The sequence below is a fragment of the Anas platyrhynchos genome, chromosome 8, assembly GCF_047663525.1.
Source record: "Anas platyrhynchos isolate ZD024472 breed Pekin duck chromosome 8, IASCAAS_PekinDuck_T2T, whole genome shotgun sequence".
NCBI classification, from domain to species: domain Eukaryota; kingdom Metazoa; phylum Chordata; class Aves; order Anseriformes; family Anatidae; genus Anas; species Anas platyrhynchos.
The window spans coordinates 19059481-19086098 of NC_092594.1; the positions used below are offsets into that span (position 1 = coordinate 19059481).

Here is a 26618-nt window from a genome sequence, read left to right on the forward strand (position 1 = left end):
TACAGTGCATTGAGGAAGGCATTATTGTGGTTTTACTTACAGGACAAAGGGAAGTGGCTAATTCACAGAGCCTGCAGCACATGGATATGAATGGCAGTCTACCAAGGGGCAGGAATCTGGAAAACAGGGGCGTTGTGCAGGGCAGGTGAAATGAGGCTTCCTGAGGAAACCTGGAAGAGAAGGTTGTGCTCTGGCTGCAGCCAAGGAGCCCCTGTCCCCACATTGCTTCTGTTACTGGAAACACAACAAGGAAGAGTCAGAATTTCCTTGCTTTGAATTCAGCAGGCATTTTGTCATCAAAATACCTCCAAATTTGACCCCTCGTTAGCACACGTCTGTAGCACTGAGGGAATCTGGGAACCCTGCGCTTTGAAATAACACACAGTCCTCAAAGAAATCTGTCTTCATTGCCTATGCAGCCTGATTTTTTCAGCTCACACTTGAAATCTGAGGCCCTGCTATGCGACACCACGCTGTCAATAGCGTCTTCCACCCTCGCGCAGACAGGACATATTGCTAGGCAAGCGTCTCTCATTTCTCACAGCTACAGTCGCGTATGCAACAAGGCCAAGAGAGACAGCTTAAAAGTACTGAAAATACCTTTCGGGGGCGATTCCATACGTTGTCCTTGGAGCCCCTGCCCCTGCTGAATCCGGTCACCACCTGCTGGGGTGCGACGCCCTGCACCTGACCGAGCTGGGGTGGCCAGGCAATCAGCAACTGGAATATTGCCGGGGGGAATTGGATGGGTTCCTTCTCACCCATCCCTCTCCGCTTCTGCATAATTTAGAGGCAGCATATTTTGAAACAGCCCTAACCCTAACCTTTCTCTGCAGATATAATCAATTGCCCATCAATCTTGGGAGAAAGAAAACCCAAGACCACGTTCTGCATGCTAATTGAACGTCTGGAGCGTACTGTGAGCAAAGCCAGCAGCATCTCTGATGAAATGTAACCCCATCCTCCTTCAGTCTGTGTTCATCTGCCTACTTTTTGAGTAGTGGTATTGGTGCGTTACGAGATTCTCATCAGTTCAGAGTATTTTTATAATGCAGGGATTTTATTTTATTTTATTTTTAAATGGAAGTTGTTTTTTTCCACATCATATAGGGGGAGCAAAAGCCATCAGAGATACAGCATGCAAATTTCTAAGAAAAAGGATTCTCTTTACAGCCATTTGATTTGTTTGTTTTTGTTTTGCTTTTTTTTTTTTTTCAGTCTTCCTTTTCTGTGTCATATAGCAAAGCCAGAAGATAAATATTATCTTTCCTGCTCTTCTGTCACTAGCACAGGCTCTTTCTTTCTGGCCTTTGATTAGGTCTTTGGCCTAATACAGCCTGATGACATAGCTCCAAATATTCCTTTAAGTCTCAGGAGAGTTTTCAGGGAGAAATTTGCCACCCCTCACCTTTCAAAGATTACCAAAACCACGGGTCATATTTCACTTCTGTTCTTCCAGGTAGATTAAGCCCTGGATAGAAACAAGCGTCAGGCTGCTGAACAGATTACTATTAGACCACAACAAACAAACAAGAAAGAAAACCAGGCTTTTACCAAAGTCAGCAGTAAAGCTGAGGGGCAGAAATGCTTTGATATTTTCATGAAACATTAACCTTCAAACATAATTACTACAGCGCACTGAAATTGCAGCTGAAGGCTGCACTGTTGGGGAGCACTGCGGTAAAACTGGCCTGCAGGGCATGAACGTGGCAGGTAAACAAAAGTAGTATCTGTGCAGAGATAATGGGATATGGGTCAAAGCATAAAAAGCGTAGCTTTAGGGGATGGAAGTGCTGTTACTGACAGGAGATTTTTGCCACTTTCCACATACCAGCAGAGGTGATGATGACTTGTTTGACATTGCATGAACAGTGATCTTTGAAGACAGACAATACCAAAACATAAGCTGAGCATAAAACAATGCTGTCCCCATTAAAATCACTGTAAAGTTGAAATCATTGTAGTGTCTGAAAAAGTAATTAAGCTAGATTTACTCTGGACAGTTGAATGTCTACATTTGGCCTTGGGATCTGAGGTATAAGGAGCAGATGTCTCAGTCTTTTCAAGATATCCAGCTCTGTTTTGCAGATTCATGACTTAGGAGCAGACAAAGGATGATCATCCAAGATCTTCCATGGTTATAGGCTCCCTGTATCCTGCCTGAGCTATCTGGTACCTGTAGAATACAGAGGCTGAGACTGTGTGCTTTTCTTCTGAAAATACGACGGGAGGAGAAAACAGGACAATGGCTGTGGTTTCTGGATCACTGCATCAGTCAGTGTGATACTCATCATAACCAGCGCACCACCTCTGCAAATAAACCTCGGACCAGGCCACTGCTTCTATCACAGAGGGACTTTAGCTTGTAGCTGGGATGTTTGAGGACGTGGATGCAGCACAGCACAAATGAAAGAGTCACAAAATACAGACAATGTGCAACGTCGAGCAGGTCACAATGCCTCCTGGACTCAGTTTCTCCCACTGCAAAACAGAAGCAATGAGGCTTGCTAAAGCTCCTTCCAAAATTACCCAATGAATACTTTGCTCTGGAAACAGGAAGGCCACACAAATACACAGAACTGCTTTCAGTGTTTTAAACAGAACAAGAACAGCTTTCTCCAACACTCCACTGAACTAAACATAAAGGACTTCAGCTCACTGTGGCTGAAGCCCTGAGCAAGGCCGTGAGGACAGTGGAGCATCCCTTTGGATTTATCCACATCATCTCAGAAATCTTCGTGCTCTGAAGACTGTGATAATTTTATGCTTTAAGGACGCTAATGCTTTAGTGAGAACTCAGCTCAGGGGATTTTATAGCACTGTTGTTGTCTGCCTTCAGCTCTGCAGGGGTTCTTCTCACTTCAGATACGTGCATGACAAGAGAGGGGTTAGCAGAAAAGGCTGGGACTCAGGAAAGTGCATGTCTTACCTAATTTCTCATTTCTACAGTTTGTACAATACAATCATGAACAAAAATTTTGCTGCTGTGTTGATTTCCAGCTCCTGGCAAAGTGGGCATAACAGAAGGGAAGGAATTGGACTCGATGATCTTGAGGTCTCTTCCAACCTAGAAATTCTGTGATTCTGTGAAATAATCAAGCAAATTCCTAAGTGGATGTCATTATGTTGTAGTTTAGTATAAAGTAAAGGTAAGCCCCATAAATACTCTGCTGGGGACATATTATTACAGTCATCAGAGGCAGATAAACTTCATTCGGGATTGTTTTTGACCTGCTTGCCTAGCACATATTTTGTATGGAGCTGCAGAAGCCAACCTTCACAGGATGCTGTGCTCTGAGTAACTCACTAAAATGTGCAGATGACTTCCCAGGGCAAGCAGCACCCTCCAGTACATTGCCTGAGGTGGAACAAAAGCAGTCCGCTTTCAAGCCTTGTTTCCAAGCCTTGAGCAAACGATCCAGTCCATGTGACAATGTAGGTCCCATTCTCCTTAGCGTTTCTCTTGATTTTGAGCATGTGGGAAACTAAAATAGCTGATATGGGTAACAAATTGTTTCCATCCCTGCGAAGGAGATGCAAATTGCTGTGTTCCCATGGCTCCAGCATGGTTTGCATGGTTGCATGCAGAACAGCTCTGACTGCTGTTCCTACTGTTTGGCTAGCTGATAGGCCAAGTGGGCTTCCATCATGCATTTTCTACATGATGAATTATTAACTATAACGTACAAATCTAAATCAAAACTACAGTCTTCTTTCTAAATCGACTTTCAATAGTTTCCTTCCTGTTCCCCCACCTGATGCCCTGTTCTTTTCATTCCAGCCTGTGAGGTCATTCAGTTAATTTAGCAAGATGTTCTGGTCCTCCTGTGTTTGAAGATGGCTTCCAAAGTTGCTTCCTAAGCAGTCTCATTAGCACATTAGTGCTGTTCATGCCAAGGTCAAAATAAACGTTGAACAATCTCAGCGCTGCAGTTCATGTTTCAGCACGATTTACTACTCTCTTTTTCAGACAGAATCTTACCTTCCAATCTGATAGCAAACTTCTGATCTCCATTTTAAGCAACAGCATTCCACGTTATCCCATACTCGTCCAGAGCTCTGCTAGATGGATCTAATGCATATCCCTTATGTGGAAAGACCCTAACTCCTACTGAGATGTTGTCACCCCATTCACAGAAACTCACAGTTTTTACTTAGTCTTGATGTTTGATCCCAGACTTGCTTGTTGGGTTATAAATGTGTCACAGAAAAGGAGGTTACATGGTAAAGAACACGGTAAACCTTCAGAAATATGGCACATGGAGGCTACAGACAAGCACTACCATCTCTTTCACCTCTCAGTTCCTGAAATTTCTTTCCCGAGTTGCAGAGGAAATGCCCAGTGAAAGAAGGAAGGCTGCACCCCTGAGACAAATGATGTTACACTGGTTGGTCAGCTCTCCAGCCCAGCAAGCGTGCCTGGGAGTAGCTGGTTCATCCAAGAGACCTTCTAAACAGAAATTTTCAAGCCCACTCAAAATTCCTCCTCAGTGATACGAAGCAGAGATTAAAGATTGCTGATGCTTTCCTTGCTGCCTGCAGCAGTGCAGTGTTTTATTTCACTTGCATTCTGAACTTCAGGACTGGGACTAAGATCTTCTGTGACCTTCACTTTCCTTCATCTCTGAAGAGCAAGAAAATTTTCCTTCTTCGTAAGCTACCTACTCTGGCTAGCTCTGTGTATGAGCAGGGATTGAAATGCCCAGCATGGTTTGTCCAACTTAGGACTCATCTGTGTTGAAATGAAGAAAGCTGGTTATTGTTGCTGTGCATGCGCTCCTCATTTTAAGTTATTTACAACATCAGTACACTACTGCATAGCTATTAATCACTAGCTAATTTTTCCTAATAAATATCAATTCTGTGAGAGATGAGCTTCTTAGACCAGTCTGAGGGTGGGAGGAGAGATTTGTTATTTAGCTACTCAGCATCTGCTTTGTCTGCCTTCTGTGTTCCCTGTACTTCAGCAAGACATAAATTAAAGGACAGTTTGTGTGGGAAGTCTATGTGGACTCTATCACAGTGACATATCTTGACGTGGTCTCAGAGAGAATGTGAGTAAATTAGCAGGGATGAGGCTTTCAGGAAAGATGAGCATTACTGACAGCAATTCGAAGTGTAGGGAATTGCAAATGTTATCCCTGAACCAGTTTGCTGATAACACTTGTAATTCTGTAGCATCTACACAAGTGTATTTGCCCAAGATACTCAACGTACCTGTTTTTCATGCTGATAAGGAAGCAGTGGTTAAAGAAACACTTGTAGCAATGAGCATGTTCCTGTCATGCAGGCATAGGGTTTATTTATCAAATTCATTCCAAACTCGTTCTAATAGGGGCCCTTCAAATACTTGTGGCTCTTACGAGCCCAAACTATCTGCACTGGAAACCTGGAGAAATCAGAGAAGAATGGCCATACAGGCTGGTAGCAGTGCAGAATGTACTCAGACACTCACTTACTAAACTATTAAGAGAGCAAAACTAAATGAAAAACTGGAAGCTGCACACGGAGTCTTGACAATGATAAAGCCAACCTTCATATGGAAGAATCACAGTTTGGATAAAATCATAGCTCCAAGACTTCTGACTCACCAGATTTGCTCCCTCCAGCTGCTAGGGTGGCACTTCCCATAGGAAATGCAGCCAGCTTGCCACAAACTGGACTAGGACCAGTTTTAAGCTGAGCAGATTCAACACTGTTGGACTCCTCCGTGTTCACCATCAGCTGTCCACCACAACTGCCCTCACGACCAAGTGCGTCCTGTCTTTGACCACAGACAACTGTGGTTGACTATCTTATTGGAAGGTTTAACAACTTCACCATCAATATAGATTTTCTAATGATTTAATTGCATCCTGCTTTGTGTTTGAGGAGACAAAACCCAAAGTACTGATTTGCTGATACTCTAAAGACTGTGGGGCAACAAGCCCTTTTACCTTTATGCCAACTAGTGTAATGAACATAATTGAAGCAAAAGCCATTTTAATTGTTTAGAACCAGGAAAAGCGAGGCTAGCATTTCCCCTAAGCAGAAAGGTATGGGAGCACAATATACCACTGGTTTGTCCCGTGACAGAGAATAAATCTTTATCAGCAGAGTAACACAAACTTCAGTGTCTCCTATGGCCACAGCCTCATTTCTGATCTTGTCTTTGAAAACCATGTTCATTACCCACAAGCCAAGCCTTGCACAGAGCCCTCTGTGAGCTGGCTGCAGATGCCGGGGTGCAGGCTGGCAGCTGGGGCTGCTCGGCTTGTTCTCTTGTACATCGAGTCCCATGCCAGGAGGTTTCCAGTCACTGGGCTTTAGCACTGGTCAGGCACAAGTTGAGGCGGGCTGCAGCCAAGACACGCTCCTAGAGCTGTACTACAAGAGCTGCTACCTCTTGGCGTGGGAGACCGGCTCAGAGCTGCTGGTGCAGGCAGTGGGAGGGTCTCCAGATGTTGCTGTCAGCTCATTTCTCTTTTAGGGAAAAAAAGAGAAAGGTTGCTCCTTTCTCCTCGCAGCATCTTTGTGACTGCCTGCAGCTTCTTCCTGCGCTAGGAGGTGGCTGAGGAGCGTGGCTGTGGGATGGGGGCAGCTGGCTGCCACCCGGCTCGTGCCTGACCTGGAGCAGCAGCAATGCCAGCTCCCGAAGCTGGGTGACACGACACAAACATCTACGTAAGGCAGATCTGAGTCTGCCACCAGCCTCTCCTCAGATGACTGTAATTTACATGCAGGGTCCCAGCAATTACTGGCTAATGAGATAATTTTAGTAGTTTCTAATGACACTTGAAAAGCCACTGTCAGCACTGTAACTGTAAATGGCTCTTTTTCACTCAGGATTTCTGATCTCTGGGATAACTGATGCTTGCTCTCCACAGACTCCTCTAGTGCTGATACATTTTAGCAGCCAACACAGGAGCTCCTCTAACACTGGGCTTCTGTCCCTAACCAGAGCAGGAAATGCTTTGCATACAGGTGGGAGCATTGATGTTTGTGATATTACGCTAACCCTCTAGGGTACAGTCATCATGGAGGAAAAAAAGAAAAAAAAAAGTCTAGCCCTTCAGGAAAATTTCCTAGCAGCTGTCAGACCACCAACGCATTAGCAGAAGTCTCGTAAAAACATGTCAGCCGTGACTGAACAGAGCAGTACTGTGCACGCAATAGGGAACTGCAAGGGGGACCACGTACACTGCCTCCTAGGTCTCTCTCTCTTTCCTTTTTAGGAACACCACTTATTCCAACAGCACAGTTGTCAAGTCAGCAGTTGGGGCAGATGGACTTTCCTTTTTCAGCTCCATATTTTGCCAAAGCCACAGTCTGGAATCTGCCTGCAGGGAATTTACTTCTTTCAAAAAAAACCAAAACAACCCCCCCAAAAAAAGAAACACCCAAAAAACACAACACCCACATTATTGAGGGAATAGCAATACCTCTGCCCTTCAATTAAACCCCAAAGATGCTATGTACTTTATCAACTTTTTTAGCTTTGCTGGTTGCTGTGGCAATGCCATTCTGAGTGCAGCCCTGTAAGCACAGATCACAAAATGGTTTGGGTTGGAAGGGACCTTAAAGATCATCCAGTTCCAACTCCCTGCCATAGGCAGGGACGCCAGTCACCAGATCAGGTTGCTCAGGGCCTCTCCAGCCTGGGCCTGAACACCTCCAAGAATGGGGCATCCACAACCTCTCTGAGCAACCTGTGCCAGGGCCCCACCACCCTCTGAGTGAAATCTCTGAATGAGATCTTGGCATAGCAGGGAGCTACCACTGAGTTTCCCAACGATGGAGAAAAATCTGAAAGGCAGTCTTCCACTTAAACCCAAGCATAAGAGTTTTGATCAGGTCTAGGTTCTTCAGTGATTACTCATCATGAAAAGAATCCAACAACATAAAATGTTGCAGTGGTTTCTGGTACTACCAAGGAAAAGAAAGTCACTCCTTTCACTGCCTTCCCACCAGGGAAATCCTGAAAAGAGGCCTTTGAAAGTGCTAAAGGAACTAGTGCACAGAGATATTACTGGGGAGCAAAGCTTTGAACAGTGAAACAGACCGTTTAGCCACCACTGAAGTGAAGGGAAAAAGACGCATATATCCTTAGTAACAAGTCTATGAGCTCAGTCCTATGTGGCCAAAGGGGATGCCTGTCCCCGCATATTTCAGCTAAGTTGGAGCCAGAAGCTAATTTCTGAAGTTAATAATCCCTGGCTGATGAGAATGAAAGTACACCCAGCACCTTTTTAAGGCCTTTACAAAGCAGCTTTTTGCTAGACATTCCTCACTAGCATCCCCTGTAAGGACAATTCCTCCTTCCAGAGACAATGCTGGCTCTGCAAAATGATGTTCTGCACAGAAGTCAGCTGCTGAATGTGCACAGGGTGTCAGTCAGGCTACCTGCCAGAACAGGGGAGCAGCACCTGTGGCCCTGGCAGGGAAGGCTTGGCCTCCAAGCAGTCAGCAAATTTCACTTTCCCTCTTCCCCAAACGCTGTGTCGCAGGTCAGGGGAAGCTCACCCAAATGCCCAGCCAGGCAGCTTCCACACAGACTTTTCCATGGAGACAAAACCAGTTTCTTCTGGTGGAAGCTGCTCCTCTGGATGCTGCCCCCCAGGTGGTGAATAGTCAGAAATAGCTCTCCCCCATCTTGCTGAGGGCTCACAGAAGTGTCTTAATGTTTTTTCAGCTCCTGCTCTTGTGTTACCCATGCCATGCTCTTGTATATGGCATCTTGTTCAACCTCTTCCTTTCTACATCTCCCAAAGAGAAGAACATTTCCTTCTACCTCGGCCAAGACACAGAACAGGTAGAACATTCGAGTAGCACTAACATGGACCCTCCAGCTAGGAGCTCTGCACAGGTCGTAGGCTATTTTGAGGCAACCATCTCCCAGGCAGGGATCTACCATAGACTTACTTTCTTCAGCCTTCTGCCCCCAACAGGTTTACTTTGCTCCTAGAAACACAACGGCAATGCATGTGCACAGGCAGCGTGCAGCCACCTCTGTGAGCCTTCCCGTGATGAATGGGTTACACACCGGTATCAGATATACTCCCAGGAAGGCCAGTCCCTACGTGATACCGCACGCCGTGTGATACTCAGCACTTCTTTGGGCATTAGCATAATTTCCTTGTAAATATAGTGGGCCCATAATTCTGAAAATTGATTTTCTCTCATGTGACCCTAAAGACCAGGAGGCTATAAAAGAGTAGTTAATTTAGGGAGGCAAGACGTAGCTCCCATCAATAAATCAGCCACTCCTACAGTAATAATTCATAAAGTGAGTTTCAGGTGGGGTCCAGGATGGACTCTGCCTGTTGATTGACTTACGTGAGCTAACTGTAGGGAGAGAAGCAACAAAGGGTGAGGTGAATGAATGCAGCTACAACTTAGTTGTAACTCTTCCTCCTTCACTGCATGCAGGACTTCCTCCTTGCCAAGCAAAATAGGAACTGCCCTCAACATCTGTATTCTGCTGCAAATAGAAGCCTAGACAGGGGAGAAAAGGGACGAGAGGCATCATTCATCTCTATGCTGATTACATTTCATTCTGCATTAGCTTCTATCATCACTCTATCATCCTTCACTTACAGTGTCAACACTAGGTATTTGTACCTCAAAGTCTCCTTCTCCCTATTATTAACATAATTGCCCTGAGGGTCATATTATAAAGCTGGAAGAACCTAAATGGTGTGGGGAACCTCTATCCTGAGGGCCCTGCCCCTGCCAAGCTACGCTGAAGCCTGCAGTATTGATAATAATTCCTCCCGACTTCAGCCAAAGCTGCTCTGCTACTGAGCTGGGCTGACTCAGTGTAATGAAAAGTGGGTTCAGGTCCACAGAACTCACATTTCCAGTTTCATCAGCAAGATTATGTGTTCCCATAGAGCTTAGTAAGGACAAGGACAAGAACTGAGGGGTAGCCAGGCTTCACGTCTACAAGCAAGACATTTGATCCACCTCTAACAGCAAAAAGTAGGAATTTAATACATCTTCTGGAGACATGAGGATATTTAATCTGTGAAAGGAGAAAGGTGAAGGACAGCAACGTGAGATGGATTCTAGTATGAGCAACGACTCTCTCCTCATGAGACTAATATCTCAGTGTAAGCAAATTGGTATTCCACCTGCTAATGGATTTAAGCAGCAGCTGCTGATTACTTAAAGCAGCAGCACACATTCTTACACACAGGAAATCAAAGGCTTTACACTTGCATCCTTTATGCAGGAGAAGTCTTGCAGGGGAGCTTCTCCAAAACAATTTCCTGGCTTTAGCAGGGGAACTACAGGAGTGCTGAGGACAAGCTTCAGAACCCTTCACATTTTATCCAAAGGTCTAAAAATGGGAGAAAAAATTGCACATTCACAGACAGCTTTGTACAGTGAAAGTAAGGAGCACATCCAAGGTAAAGCAGAATTTAACATCCTCAGTAGGATACAACACTTCATTATCAGATGCTTTGGATAGCCACAGAGAAGCCCAAAGCACTGAATGTATTTTCCTAGTGCCATCCTAGCCCTCACTTGTGCAGAGCTCCTGCTGCTCTCCCTCAGTTTCCTCCCTGCCTCACTAACACCACCCTCATGCTGCGCCTCCTTCCTCCCAGCCCTGCCTTTCCCTGCCCATCCCTCTTCCATTTGGATTTTTTGTCCCATCCCCTCTCCCCAGGAGGGTAAACTTGATACCGAGACCTCTGTGCCCCACTAGGGCTCCATCATCCTACCCCTTGTCTCACCAACCTCTGCCTTGCCTGGTCACATCCTGGCAGCTGGGCCTGGCCTTCCCCCTGCACACTGCCTAGAATTACCCTAGAAGAGCAGGAAACTCTCCTGGGTGGGTGTTGGCGAAATGGACAGGACACGGGTGTGGGAATTTATAGCTGCATCCATCTTCGGAGATGTTGTTTGTGCTGCCCTCGTGCCCAGAAGCATCAGGCTCCCGCTGTTTTGGGTTCTGTACAAACACGCAGGAAGACAATCCTGGCATGGAAAACTTACAGCCTAAGCAAGAACAAGGCACAACATGCAGGGGACTTGAACAGAACAAAGTATAGGGCCAGGGTGGAGGTGCACAGTAACAAATAGAAGTTTGCTGTGTGTGTTTTGCAGGCTTCAAAGCTGTGGAAAAAATAATAGCAGGTAAAATGAAAAAAAAAATCTTAGCAAGACATCCCTTTTATAGATTTTACATTCAATAGCAAAGGGTTTTTTGACTCACTGTATACAAGATCCATTACATATATGAAAGGATAAATAAAAATTACTTAGAATCCAGCATTTTATGTTTGTTATGAAATAAATATTCCTCTGTATGTCCATACTTCAAACACTCACTGCAGCTTTGGGCTGGTGCATGAGAACCTGTAAAATAGGAATTAACCGAGCAAGAAAATTGGTCACATTCACTGGTCCAATATGAGAGGCATAAACACATTAATTAATACCAGTTTTTTTTTTTCCACCACTTGCTATTACACACAAAAAAATCCCCTGTCCCAGAGCAGCACCCAGCAATTCTCCATGTCTCCACAGCTTGTCGCTCTCTCACTCCACAATGCCAGGCACCTCCCAGCACCGCAAGCTTCAGAAAGCGAGAGGTTGCTGGCACGGGGAGGCAGTGCTCAGGGCTGGCCACCCCATCAGAACATCCACGGAAACATGAGAAAGGAATTATTCAGCCACGGACCCCCTCCGAGAGCTCCAGGTGTCAAATGCAGTCTGTCCCAAAACATTAAGTTACACTGCGTTTCCCTCCTCCCTCTTAAGTTACACAAAACCCAAGAACAACCTGAGAGCAGACAGAAGAGATTTTGAAATCAGCATAGGTTTACTGAGTCCAAACTGTTTAAAGTTAAAGTTTATTTGTATTCTTTGTAGGAATATCAATAAAAGACCTCAAATGTATCTATATCTGTACATATTACAAGAACCTTCAAAAATTATTCACAGAACAAAAATAAATCTTCTTTAGAACAAACCCAGGCAATGAAATGCAGAAATGGATCTCAGAGACCAAACAGTCCAGTGCTACTAGCATAAAAATACGGCTTGAAAAACAAGTTTATTACTTTTTAAGGTGTACTTTGTTGAAATAAAAAATAAATTATTTAGAGCTATCATTGCAAAACAGTTCTGTGTAGTAACACTCTTATTAAGGCCCTTGAGACAGAAAATCTATTTTTACAGGTAGGATTCCTGGCAGGCATGATCTGTAATGACATGCTCTTTCTCATGGGAGTTAACTTACTGTGGGGAAGGAAATACCTAAAAGCATTGGCCTAAATTTAACCCTTTTTGCTCTGTCACACTCAGCTGGATACCTGTGGCTGACCATGCTAATCACAGATTTTATTATTATTTACATTTAACGGTTCAACTTGGACAGGGATTGTTCTCCAGAAATGACACAGACATTTTCTCAGAACACAAACAGGATTCATACATACATGGTGACCTCAGCAGATAAATATTGCTGGCACACTCCGCAGGTGCTGCTGTAAAATTGATTGACTTCAATCACTGAGTTTTCAGATGAAGTTAGAAGCTGGTGGGTTAAAGCAAGCATTAAAACATGAAATTAATATATGGTGTAAAAAAGACAAACCAAAGCAATTGCAAGAACATAAAATAAAATCAATTTCTTTGATGATTTATTAGATGGATACAGAATTTATTACTGGATACAGCACAAATTCTCTAACTAGAAAACATACACATCCCTTTCTTTCCATGCTCCTCTGGATCCCCTGCTTAGAGTTATTCCCCTGGGGAGGAACGTTGCAAAATGTGTAACTATATGAATCTGTGCTTTTACACATAGCATTTCCAACACACCAGGGATGTAATAGTTGTTACCTCCTGGATGTGAAACGTGCCTATTCCCCTTAAAAAAGGGGAATTTACAGGACACCACTCAAGGCTGGGCTTCCTCAGTTACCTATCCTGTAGCACTCTGCTCACCCTGTGTTGTGCACACACTCCACAGATACCACACACGACGTGGCAAAAGGCCACAGCGCTACAAAACGCTGCTGCTTCCCTGCCCTGCCAGGGAAACCCCGAGCTTTCATGGATAACCCGGAAAGCCGGGTGGCTTTGAGGTCTGGGGAGAGTCATCCTGGAACAGCACTGAGTAACATGGCCAGCAAGGGACAACTTCTCTGTTTTGGACTTAGGAATATACGAGTATTACTCTGACAGATTATTAATTTTTTTCCTGCATTACTTCGGCTGTTTCTAAACGATAGCAGCAGTTGCTTGCAATAGCATTAGCGCAGCCAGATGCTTTTGCTGAATGTATGAACCAAAACCTAAGGTCTATAATGCTTATCATCCAATTTTTTCCACTATTTTCTTTCACTGCTGCAGAAACCCACTGGCATTAGTCTTAATACAGACGAGATCAGGCCCAGTTAGGGTTCTTGCTTGAAAACAGACAGACCTTTTGGCTGCCACGTGGCTTAGCACCACTTGAATTTTATCAGACTGGACAGAATAGAAGCTGGCATTTTCACATATTGTCGGCTTGAAGCAGCTTAAAATTTCTCTAGAAGGCTGCTTGGTGACAAACTAGGAGAGACAGCTGCCTGCTGAACTCAGGAGCAGAATGGTTTGTGCTGCAACTAATCAATTTTAGTCTTGCAGCATTTTGAGGCTGCAACCTTCACCTCCTTTTGGGTCAACAGGCAGCTTCTCTTCTGCACAAGGACAGGAGTGTATTTTGCACTTGAGGGTAGAAATTGAAATAGAAGAGAAACAACTGGCCTACAAACTAGCTGTGAGTATGGTATCAATGGATCAGACTCTTTCAGAACAGCAACTTCTCCCAGTCTAAATGCTTAAGAAATACATAGGAGAAGGTACATCATTCAGAATGATACAGCCCTGAAGAGCTCACTAAAACGTATCAACCTTGGTTAAATTTCCCTCTAAAACAAAATCTGCAGTGAAATGTTGCCCTATTGCATTTCTCTGCAGAAACCAAAGGGGACTCCTTGTAGGCTTCAGCGTTAAGCCACACAGCACAGCCAGTGCTCTCCGAAAGACTACCAGGAAGCTGGGGAGCTCTGGTGAAATGTGTTTCCCAAATTAACGCTACACTAATGCTGCCAGCATGACATACCTGCATCTGCCTTGTTCTAGTCAATGTGTTCCTAGGACTGCTTGCTCTCATGCCTCAGTCGCAGAACACCCATACTATTTGCCCTGGGTACTTAACGACCAATACATGTGGCCATCTGTGAAGGCTACTTCGGGGAACAAACTGCCCAAGGTGCAGCTGTGTAGTTAAGAACATAGCAAAGGGGAGATGCAAATCACACAAAAATGCTCAACTAAAAGGGGGGTGGCAAAGGTTTCTTATAAAAGAGAGAACTACTCACAAGTCTGATTATTACACACCAAGAGTGCCTACGGCTGTGAAGCATGAAGGAGGAAGGAAAGGAGAAACTGAAAGGCACACTTTGAGGAAGAAAACAGAGGTCAGCAGTTACCCAGAGCTGGAAGACGATTTGGAAAGTATCGAGAAGAAATCACTACTGAGCAAATGCAGTGCACTGCCCTGGGGGCGTCAAAGACAGTGCTGACTTGGCTACAACAGGCCAAGAAGCAGAGCAGGATGCTGCCTGGCCTGTAGCACCACGTCACGTTTGAGCAGCCAGAGAGAGGCTTTGATCTGAAAGAACTAAGCACTGAAGATAAATCCCAACTCACTGCAGACAAGTCTCCTCTAGATGCAAATACCAGCCTTGTGAAGAGAGATTCACACACATTTTCCTCATCCATCCTACAGTGCAGGAGATGTGGTCTCTGTATTTATGCATAGTTAGTAACGTAACATACTTGTGTGACAATGTTTAACCAAAGCATCTTAACTCACAATAATCAAGGTGTAACAGGTAACGTAGTGTGCTCTGTCACAAACTGAAATTCGCCCACTGAGGCAAGATTAATTCATTTGCAAACAACAAACAAACTTGACAACAGACACTGAACTTGGGTCCTCAGTATTGCCAATTGTTCATGTTCAAGGCAACATGGGTCCATTTCAAGCAGTCATGGAATTGGATTAGAAATTGCTACATTTTTAATGTAGTACAATTTGAGAGATTCATAAATGAAGGCCAGAAAGGATAATGAGATATCAGCTCTGACCTTGTCCCTAGCACAGGCTGCACAATTTCAGGCAGGTACCCCCATATTCATCTCATTAACTTGTTCCTCGTTGAAGCCTGAACTGTTTTTGCTAAACACATCCCACCTCAAGGCATCCTTTGGAGGTTTTGTCCCATTTTTGATGTCAGCATTTCCAACTTCCAAAACTTATCTGAACAGTTAATCATATTCACTGTTATTAGTATATTACTGCAAATTAAAACTTGAATTGCTGTTGCAAAATTTTTACTTTCAGAGTTTGGGGGCTAGAGATGTATACCACCAAGTGAAAGGCAAGAGTGGCACACTACTGCTTGCCTCTAGAATCTGGGACTTTAAAAGAACCTCAGACTAAATATTGGGGCATTTGATAAAATCATGAGAATTGGCAATACTGTGCAATTTATTGTTAATCTTTTACTATTTGTCAATGTCACTATCTTCCGTGAAAAGGGCACTTCGTAATTGCACTGACATACAGCCTGTAAATATGCTTCTGTGAAATGCAACTGAAAGTAATCACAGGTGAAAGTTCAGTCAAAACTCCTTAAGAAAAGATGGTGTGTACAAAACTTAAAAAAAAAAAAAAAATCACCCTTAAAAGTATCCAGTGGAAATGGAAGATCTTTTAACAAAAATGTGCAGAAAGCATCTTTCATTGGAACTCGACAGGTTAAGCTAGTGGCTGAAATAGTGAAACTGAACAAAACATAATTAAAATAAAGAAATCTGCTAGGAAAATTGAAATTTTGCATACAGAAGTCTACTTTGCTGGGCATTGGCACCCTTTGGTTAGCTCTTTCCTCAGAGCATTAACCTGATTGTTCCTGATGGAGTGCAGAGAATGAATTCAGGATGCCACTGCATGGTGCATAAAGTGAGGATTGGATAGAAATTAAAAATAATAATAATAAAAAAGGTATTTACAGGTTTGTAAATTCTCAAAACAGAAAATATAAACTGCATTAGAACTGGGGTAAAAAAAGACAGAATCCTACCTTGAAAACTGCAGATTCCCTCTGTCTTTTTGATGGGGAGCCTGACTGTGTGCAAATGCAAGGAAACAAGCTCGCTGCTCCAAATTTTTACCTTGTTCAGAAAGACTGACATTTTTTTTTGCTGGAATCCTACCCAAGGTAGGTGCAGGATCCGGCAAGAGTCAACTTCCTTGCTAAAATGTTTGCTATTGAGTTGGCATTCAGTTACAGAACAGCTAGAGAAGAGGGGAATAAAACCAGCAGATGAGTTTTCTTACAGAGTTCATTTCACTACTATTTCATTCCACTCGTGTACTTGTATCAGTCAGCCTGATATATACAGCTGCTATCTAATGTAACCCACTGCTCAGCTCGCTCTCACCCACAACACACATGCACTCACATTCCCCTCTTCCCCCTCCAAGGACTGCAGTGCTTTCAACAAGAGAAAAAAATAATAAAAATAGCAATAATTAAAAAAATCTACAGTATTCACTTCCTTTTGGTATATTACATCGGCATTTTCTGTACATGACCCAAGAGCTCCAGCTATTTACACAGTGATATGGAAGGACTTGTTCTCGGGAGCCCGATTCTCCTGGCCTTGCGTGGGGAATTAAAGCCCACCGTTCAGAGTTCTTTCTCTTTTCCTTTTTATTAGCAGCATTATGTAAACCTGTAAGGGGAAGGGGGCTATTTGGGGAGTTTCTTGAGTCTGCTCCCTCTTGCCCTTCTCCTGGGGAGATGGCCGGCAGCATCTGCCCGGTTAGCAGCTGCTGTTTTTGAATTCACCATTCTCCGTGATGGAAAGCTTGGTGGGGTTGGTGGGGGAGATGCCATTGCGGACTTGCATGCTGTAGCGCTCCTTCACTTGCGTCAGGGCACTCATCAGCCGTGTGTTGGCAGAGTCCAGGGACACGATCCGCTTCTCCTGCAACAAACACCCCACAAAGTCAGAGCTCCTTCCCGAATAAAATGCCTTTGCCCCACAAGCTTCATTTACGGGGATTTTCCAGGCCCCGGGGCTGTGACAGTATCTTCAGATGGTTTCTAGGCAGAGGCAGCTTTGCTAACATTCTCTGGTACGATGGGATGTCTGCCTCTTTCTGTTTTCTCGGGGTGACGTGGCCCTGTGCACCGCGGGCTTTCCACGTGCCCGTCCAGCCCTCCTGGCCTTTTTGCATGATGGAAGGTGAGGGTGAGTCAAAGTTACATTGGTGAACTGGTGCAGTCACAGTGGCTTTATCCAGACAGCCTCTGACTGAGGCAGATGGAAATGTGGTATTTTGCCATGGAAGGGGGAAGAGGGGGGCACGGGTGTTGGCGTTAATAACAACAATAGCCAATATTTCTTTTTAATATGTTAGAAAAACAGAAACAGGCAGCAGAAAATAAAAGTGGTGGAAGTTTCATCTGGCAGAGAAAAGTGCAGGTGGTATCTAATGGCCATTGTCTCTCTATTTTGGATGGAATGTGCTCAGAATAAACTCATGGTATGTCTGAAATTAAAAAATAATAATAAAAAAAGCAAATAATGGCAGCCTGCAGTCACCAGCAGGGGTGAGGGTGCAATAGCAACATAGAAAAGAAGCAGCCAAAAGCTAAAACTAAGGGGTTACTTGAGGTGAAGGAGAAAGGGGGCGGTGTGGGTGGAGGGGAGATGCCATCGACAGAACACAAAGAACAAACACTGAACACACTGCTCCTAGACCCATTCCAGCTCAGAGGGGCTCCCGGGCTCTGCCGAATCCTGGGTTCCCACGTTTTGATACTTCCAGCCTCCTCTTTTAGCAAAAGTCATCAAAAAGCTAAATGATATACACTGAATTTATTTAAAAATAAATCAAATTGAAAACCCACCAACGCAACCCAGCCTACTAACAGATAAACCATCTGCATAGGGACTCAGTGCTGGAGGGGCAAGCTGAAGACTTGGTGGCACAATAGGAAATGGCAATTTTTGTCTTCCCTTTAAAAAAAAATGCACACACAGCGGCAGCAGAGATGGCAGCAGGTAAATACACCCTTCGTGCTGCCAGCTGATTGGCTTTTTTTTCTTTGTGAAGGAAAAACACCTAATTACTTGACTGGAAAAAGCTGCATGCAGGAACTCTTCTTCCCAGTCCAGCCCATTGAGAAACAAAAGGGAAGAAAAACAATGTACAGAAGGCACAAACACTAAGGGACAGTTCAGGCAAACTGCTGAGGAGACACAAGTGCTGCGCCAGCCCCTTGAGGTTTTGATCCCAGCACATCAGCTGTGTGGTACAGCTGTAATCAAGCAATGTTGGCTTTTTCTCAGTGGGCTTCCCCACAGGGGTAAATGTGAGGGTGTAAAAACAAAGCAGAATTTAAGCACTGCTTGTGCTGCAGCCCTGGAGAGACCAAGCTCCATGCAGCAGAGCAAATGGAGGAGGAGGTAGAAGTCAACAAACAGCGAGGCAGGCTACGGCCTGCCCTAGCACCTTCCCTGATCCAGTCAACATAAGCAAGGAGAATCGACAAGGGAGGAGCTGAAGGCCTCAGCCCTTCCCCTCAAATAAATGAGGGGGGGGGTATGTGAAATGTGAAAAAGATCCCATAAAAAAAAAAAAAAAAAAAAAAAAACAACACAACTGCCTTAGCAGAAATGTGCTCTTCAGCAAGTTAAAGCTCCTCCTCCTCGAGCTAAATTTCACCTGGAATATGCATTTCAAAATTTTTTATTTTTTTTTCCTAAATAATCTATCTTTGCAGCAAGTTAAAAAATGAAAGGCTGGTTACATTCTGGCACCGATCAGTGCTCGCTGTACCATCCTGCACAACAGCTGGGAATCTACACCTGGAAAGTCCATCTTAAAAAGCATGAGCTCAGCAATTAGAGGCATCTTCTCGCTCAAAGGAAAATACCATCTGCCCAACACGTCTACCACACGGGAACTGGGCACAGGGAGTGGCAGGAGCTGGAATGGGTAGGAGGGCAGTGCTCTGGGCCAGGACTGGGTGCTGCTCAGCTAGAGAACTGATTGGGTTTACTTGCCTGTTTGAATTATCTCATCCCCATTTATGACCTGTAATTTAACACAGCGGAGATGTCACTTGCAATAGCAGCTGGGCTAATACTCTTTGCAGCTCCAAGGAGAGAGCTCTGCCAGACCTCCCCTGCTCGGCCAGGGATGCTCAGAGGCAGCTCAGAGGCAGCCTCCAGCACCGCTGCACACGCCGGGCACTGCCCAGAGCCAGTGCCAACGGCACGTATCCTGAGGACAAGGCTGTGCATTGGTGTAGCGTTGGATGCTGCACCTGGACACAAGGCTAAAGAGCAAATGCTGAAAAGCGTCTCGTGGTGATGTAACTAAGCAGAAGCAGCCCGGGTTACTGCTGGTTCCTAGCAGCCACTCCTCTCAAACAGGTGTGATAAGCCAGGTTCCAACTCCACTCCATAAATCTCTTGTGGAAAAGACCTTTTCTTATCCAGCCACTGCTATATCCCCTTGCTAAATGAATCACAGAATAAGAAAAAAATCTTTCAAGTGTGACTTAGAGGGATTGCTACATTAACTCAGAAAACACTAGGGCTCCTCTGGCGTCTGTTCTGAATCTCACTGGTTTCCTCTTCTGTGCAGGAACCCATGAAAGGGCAGCTAACTACCTTTCAGCCCTCCCCGTGAGCTGGTTGAGAGTGAAGCAGTCGAGGTTTGCCGATGACTTCACTTGCTCAAGGAACTAACAGCACTTCAGAAGAAAAAATGCATCAGATTATAAGAGGAATCATTAATGATACTGTTTTGCTACAGTCTTTACAACGATTTCCACTGCAAGTGATAAATTAAGCATGATTTGATCAAGTGGAATCAAGGGGCACACCTCTCCAGCCCAGAGGTTGTGAAGCCTTCAGAAGTCAGCAGCCGTCCCTTCCGCCAGCTGGTGACACTGACAGACCTGGCTGGGCCACCCTTGGGCTTGCTGGTCTGTGACCAAGGCTGAGAGCCCACTGGCACAGAGATAGAACAAAGGGAAGGGCAAGCTTCTTATTCAAGTCACAATCTCTCAAATCCTCCCCTCCAAAATAAATTTTCCTGTGTTTGCTCAGCGTCCCTTTCACCTTCTTGAGGCAGATGAAAAAGGCATCGCCTCCTGCAACAAGGAGGTGGCTGTTCAGACGAGCTGCCATCCATCAGTTCTAACAATGAGGTGTTCTGGCTGTGGGCTCTCCAAAAAGCAGCCTAACACGTTCAATTTGTACTCTAGCTTCCACCTGCCATACTGCCTGATCAGATTGGAGTGTGCTGTACTGTTCCCCCACTGTGATGAAAAAACAAAGTGACCAGCTACATTCCTGTTCCCTCTCCTGCACTGCACTCTCCCCTTTACATTTTGAGTGCAAGTCCTCACAAAAAGGGTTTCATGTGGAGTACATCTTGGGAAGGCCAATTACACCGGTGTCTTTGTGCACAACATCTTGCACAGTAGCTAGGAAATATGCAGGGTATAATTCCAGTAAGATTTTCTTTGTATTCTATGAGGTCGGATAACAGAAGTGCAGTGTTATTGTATGCAAGTGATTTATTCAGATTAGATAGTAAGGATCTAAAAATCCATCCCTCATCATTTCTGAAGAAAGGACTGTGGTAAAATGGGCAGGGGCAGCAGACAAAATGTAGAACTTTTCAGATTATCAAAAAGAAATCTGCTAAAAAAATATGCTTCTAACATCACCAGGCCTTTAAAAACACATTTTTTTTTCTCCACATTCTATTTTCCCTGCAGTTCCTTGCAAGCTCAAACGTTTCTATTACTGCTGTCCATTCAGCAGGAAAAAATGGCCAGTGGATGCCCTTCTGTGTTCACTTACGCCTACATTCAAAAGACACCAGTAGCATCTTTAACAATATTCAGCTGAGGCTTTTATTTCCCCCACTATACATAAAGGGAAAGAACTTTCTGAAACAACTGGGGTCATTCCTGAAACGGGTAATCTGAAAGATTCTCTCTTACTAAACTTTACAGTTGGAACTATTGAAAAGCCCAGAAGCAGGGGAGACGTCCTCCAACTGCAAATATCCCAAACGTAACGTGGCAGGCAGACACCAAACCAGTCTCGGGTTCTGTTGTACAAGCTTTGCTCTCTGGGATCAGCACAGACACAGAAGAAAAGCTGAAATGATCCCACACAATACACCCACATGCATTGCCCACTGGGTCCCACCTCCCCAAGCTAACTTGTGTTGACTGAGACAAGCACCGCGGGTTTGTGGCGAAGGGGGCATTTCTCCAAGACTGACGTGGACAGTCAGATGGGGTGAAATGCCACATACGAGGTTACACCGGGCAATGCTCCACTGCAAGCATTCTCTTTTCTTGACTGGAACGTTCAAAGCCGTGCTTTTAGCTCGCATAGCTGAGATGCATGCACATGGCAATTAAACTATGCTGGTATGAAGCACAGCTTTTCCAGAGTTCCCAGGCCCACACTTGGAACAATGTCTACACAAAGCATCACTATTGATTTGCCCCCCCTGGGATCTCATGAAGTAGAAGAGGTTTTGGAAAAGCAGTCAGTCCCGTGATTTGCTGCCAGGCCTGCTCAAAGCCTGGCATTAGACAGCACAGTCTTTATTAATTAAAAACCCAATTCTCTCCTAGAAGGCAGTAAGTCACATGTGCAACACCACGGGCCAACACTGGCTTGGGAGCTAGATAACAATGCTGGGGCAGGAGGATAGGAGAAAATAATGGGTTCTATGCACAGAACACTTGGTTCTTGGAGATCCTAAGGCTCCTTACCTGTGCATCAATAATTTTCTGCTTTGCATCGATGACAGCTTGCATCTCTGCATGATCCTTCTTCAGCTCCTCTTCAACTGCCATGAGTCTGGTGCACAAAGAGAGGTACATATTAGGACAGGTCAGTATTACTCCAGAGCACTGAAGGTACTATGGCTTGTTGGATTTGACTTCTTTGCTTGTCCTGGCTCTGCAGAAGAATTCTGCTGCACTCTGAAAGGCTTATTTCTCCATCTGACACTCCCAATTGGCTAACCTTATTCTCAAAGTGGACACTGCCAAAAATGCAACTGCTCTGGAGCATATTGCCTGAAGAACAGATTCCAAACAAAGCAAAGAGACCAGTTGTAAGAACAGCAGAGACCAGAGTCAAAATTCCTAATTCTTTTCCTCCATTCTGCTGGCAATCTGAGGAGAGTTTCCACACCTGTAACTCAGTTTTTTCTTTTTCCAAGGAAGGATGCTATCACTCCAGAGACGTTGAGATGCTCACACAACTACCTTCTTCAGTGTCAAAGACAGCACGTGCTTCTTGTCCTAAACAGTGCCACACTTTCAGAGGCCTTACCTGCTGATAATACTTTTCATCTGGCTGTCCTTCTCTTCCTGTTGCCTGCGCAGTCTCTCCTCACTGTCTTCCAGCCTGGACTTGTACTCCATCAGCAGCTTCTGCATTTGCTGCTCTTGCACTAGGAGTCGCCGCTCATACTCCTCCAGCCGGCGACTCGACACCTTCAGGCGCTCCTTCAGCTTCGCTATCTCTTGTTCATACTGCAGGTGGGAAGGAAGAAGGAAAGAAGGAACAGATCACGTCACTATAATTTTCTGATGTTTAGAGGCAACGCTTCTTTCATTAAAATACATTGATAGAAGTAAAGGAAGTGGCAAGCAAGTAGCTGTGACAAAGGACTATGCAGAGCTCTCACTGAGCATTAGGCTGTTCTCACGCTGTAGGATGTCATTCTGTAGCACAGTCTAAGCACTCTGATGGCTCTGACATGGCTCCTCAGTCCTGGCTGGCAACATCCGCAGTTATTTGAGACTCAAGGGGTTCCCAGACAAAAGCTGCTAACAGTAGAAATGTCCTGGGGTAAACATGGGAAGGGGGCCACTACAGCACCCCTACAGCACCCAAGTGACTCATTCTTCAGTACCATGCCATGAAATCACCGCCTTCAGCCGGGACATCATTCACTGCACGTTTACGTGGCTAAGGATTTGTTCTCCCATTTACTGTCTCCACAGACAATTGTTTTTACAGTAGTGGAACACAACACGTTCCACTTCATTTTGGGTTCATTCACCTTTCCTAAATCCTATGTTCCTGTTTCTTGTTCGACAGATGAAATCTGAATGCAACTACTGATGAAGTCTGAATTGCACTTAGAGAGCCATGCGCAATCACTTAGCATATCCTAAACTATACTCAGTTGGATTTAACAACTGTGTTTTTTTTTAATGGAGTTTCATCATGACTAAAAAAAAAAAACAAAGCATTAAAAAAACAGCAGTATAACGTAGCTATAATGTCATCATAAAAAATAATGACTTGAAGAGGATCTCATACACTCAGGCAGTGTGACTCACGATGCAAGTAAATGCCAAATATCAGCCTGTTGTCTCTAAGCCCTCCGCTATGTCAGTTTGCATCCACCTGACATGCTACAGCCTGTAATTGTGTCAGTCTACAGTACGGCACGCTGTGCTCTGGCTATGCGTGACGGCATGTACAGCAGGAAGCTGTGCCAATGCAACCTGTGTTTGAAAGCACAACTCTGGCACAGCAGCACTTGGAGGCCGTTCCGAACCCAGCCCTGGGATGGACAGGACTCACCAGCAGCCCCCGAGTGTGCTGTATACAGAATAAAATCTACCTTCTCAGCATGCTTGGCTTCATCTGGATTCTGCTCTGCATCCTCCTCGACTTCTTCATACTGCCCGTTGTTGAGAACCCACGCAGCTGTCCTCTCCACTGGTGACATTGTGGCAGAGTCCACAGGCGACTGAACCTGGAACAGAGACATTTATAAGCATTTCTCAAGGAAATTACACACAAATCAGCTCTGAAATAATTCATTTGGAGGAGAAAAATGCCCATGGAACTGTTGGTCTCCAAAGAACCCCCAAACCTTTCTTGCAAAGAGTCTTCATCCTCCCTTGACTTTAGGCACACAGCACTTACATGAGTCCCTCTAAAATCACTGCACTTGAAATTTTTTTTTCCTCTTTGTCTAAGTGAACATCTCTCTGGAAAAAAACGCTGTTTCCAAATCCCATTCACATCTGCCTTCCCCCTTTGCCAGAGTTTCAGTAAGGCTTCCTCAACCTGAGGTTTCTCCCTCAGAGAACAGAGCAACGAAGCTTCGCGTGCCCAGTTCAGGTGAGACAGATTGGTTGTGCTGGACAGCTGGGGAGCTCGAGAGCAACTTTCTTGGCCAGGCTGCAGGCAGGAATTTGCTACAGAGCAGGAGGCTGCATGGCTTGGACAGGAGACAGCACAGCAGTACTTAAAAGTGCCAAGAGGCGTAATGTTATCACCATAATGCCTATCACATTTCCGTGGTTTATTGTAGCATATGCACCCAGTCAAGGCTGTGAAAGGAAATCAGGGCCAGCAGTGCTTACCAGGAGAACTGTAAAACACAATGAGAGGCTATCCTCCTTAAGGGAAGCTGAAAAGGAAGCCAAGAAGAGAAACCCAAAACTCTCCACCCAGCTGGGGAAAACATGGCTTGGTACAAATTCCAAGCAGTTCTCATGGACAAAGACAAGTTTATAAGCACAGAAATTAGCATAGCAACTCCTGAAAGAGCAACGCTGTCTAAAAGTTTTCAAGAAATGCAAAAGATCAACTTTTCCCTCATCCATGGCTTTGTTTTGTGCTCAGGCAGCCCTTCAGCAGCCTGCCTCCTGTCAGCACTGCAGGTAAGTGAAAGGTGCTCTGAGGCAGTGATTTTGAAAGTCAAAGCCTCAGGGAGGGGCTCTTCATCAGGGAGTAATTGCTTCTGAAGAGAAGTTGGTGAGGGATCCTCCTGTCATCCTCTATCTGGGGGGCTTTTGCACATCCTGCAGCAGCTGCAGCGGCTCCACTGCCCTGCGGTCTCCAGCTCTGGGAAGAGCCTGAGCAAGGACAGGTACGAACGCAAAGGAAAGGGGGAGGAATTGGGGAAAAATGCATGGTTTTAGGCAGAGGCTTTAGCCTGGGAGGGAAGGAAAGGCTATCAGCCCCTTTCAGCTTGGCCAGGCTCCTTCGGTGAGACTTCTCTCGGCAGCTGTGGGACGGGACACCCCACACAGTGCAGGGCTCTGTCACCAGCAGGCTCTCCTCCGAGGCAAGGACTTTGGGAATTGCCCTGCAACAGACCACTGGGCACCAGCGAACCTCCCCAGACCACCTTTGAGCTGCAGCACCGAGTGCTTTCAGCAGCCATGCTCAGAAAGCTCACAAAGACCAAGAGGATGGCGAGTACTTCAGATGCCAAAGGTTTATGATTTACTCTTAATAGAGAAGAAAAAAGGATCGCCCGCTAGGAACATGTATTAATTCCCCTCTTTGCCTCCCTTCCAGAGGAACACACTGACATTTCTGTTCCCACCTACCTACTAAATGGAAATGGAAGGCAAAAGCTGACCTCTCCCAGCGAACAAAGGGCCTCACTCTACATTCAGAAACAAATGGGACTTGTGGAGAACAGAGTCTAATAATTATGACGCCCACAAAGCATGCCTAGAAAGAACATGCCCAACTTCTCTCTCCTCGCTTTCCTTTTTTTTTTTTAAATAAGAGCAGAATTCCACAACACGATTTGCAATTAAAAGGACGCAATGGAATTTGCCTTGAAAAAAAATTTTGGCCACTCAGTTTGGCACAACTCAAGACATTCTCAAGGGTGTGGGGAAGGAAAGAACAAATTGATTTCTCTACAGTGGGAGCAAGCACTCTAATGAATCCAGTGAAAACAATTAGCATGGGAAGGAGAGTGGAAAAATAAGGAGACGCACGCTGCATACAAGACAGGGGAAGGAGACTGCCCTGGAGCCAGTCTCCCCAGGTACCTGATTTATTTGGGCAGCTGCAGTCGGCAGTGGAAGGATGAACACAGACCAAGAGGTAGGCAGCAAGCAGGGGACGGAGTGTTTCTTGTAAATACAGAGGGCAGAAGCCACCTGTGCAAGGTGTACATGTGAAGGCTGGGGACAACAACTGTCTGTTCTTCCTGCTCCTTCCTCATCCTGACGCCCCCAAAGCAAAGCCTCTCCATGTATCTGTCCAGGCCCTTCCCTCTAACAAGCCCTGAGGAAAGGCCCCAGCTCCCCGGTGCTTTCAGCAAGGACCCAGGGCCGTACCATAAACCACAGCAGATCAGCCAGCCCAGGTGCTCGCAGGGGCCATGAGAGCAGCAAGGGAGGCTGCCTTGTTACCTGCATCCCAAACTCCTACCACCTCTGCGCTGGGTTTAGCTGCAATCCAATATACTTTACCTAGCAACCCTTCCTTGCCCAAACGCAAAACACATGCTCAGAAGGAGGACACAAACACACGCACTTCAAACAACAAGCAATTACATTTTTGGTATTACTAACTTGGCGTAACAGCCTTGGCTTTGTGATTCAGTGCTTCTGATCTCCTTGTGCTGTAATGAACTTCAGGTATCAAAGTAGTTTTGAAGCCCTGATTGCTCCTGGGTTCCCAGGCACCATCTCGTTTAGACTGTAACACTCAGGAGGGTTTGCCAG

The 26618-nt window shown here is 45.2% G+C and overlaps 1 protein-coding gene across 13 annotated transcripts in view; it reads right to left on the minus strand.

Annotated features, from left to right (window-relative positions):
• Positions 1-11827: 11827 nt before the first annotated feature.
• RASAL2 (RAS protein activator like 2) overlaps positions 11828-26618 on the minus strand; it is a 176932-nt gene continuing 162141 nt past the window's right edge. For 8 of the 13 annotated variants that reach the window (XM_038183330.2, XM_021272309.4, XM_021272308.4 and 5 more), the window contains 5 exons: positions 23756-23890; positions 22450-22652; positions 21882-21969; positions 19135-19165; positions 11828-17046 (listed from right to left, as the gene is read on the minus strand). In XM_038183330.2, the coding sequence (XP_038039258.1) occupies positions 16904-17046; positions 19135-19165; positions 21882-21969; positions 22450-22652; positions 23756-23890 (600 nt within the window). In that variant the 3' untranslated portion in view covers positions 11828-16903. Of the gene's footprint in view, positions 17615-19134; positions 19166-21881; positions 21970-22449; positions 22653-23755; positions 23891-26618 lie in introns of all 13 variants that reach the window. The other 5 variants (XM_038183332.2, XM_038183331.2, XM_072041664.1 and 2 more) reach the window with 2 other exon arrangements.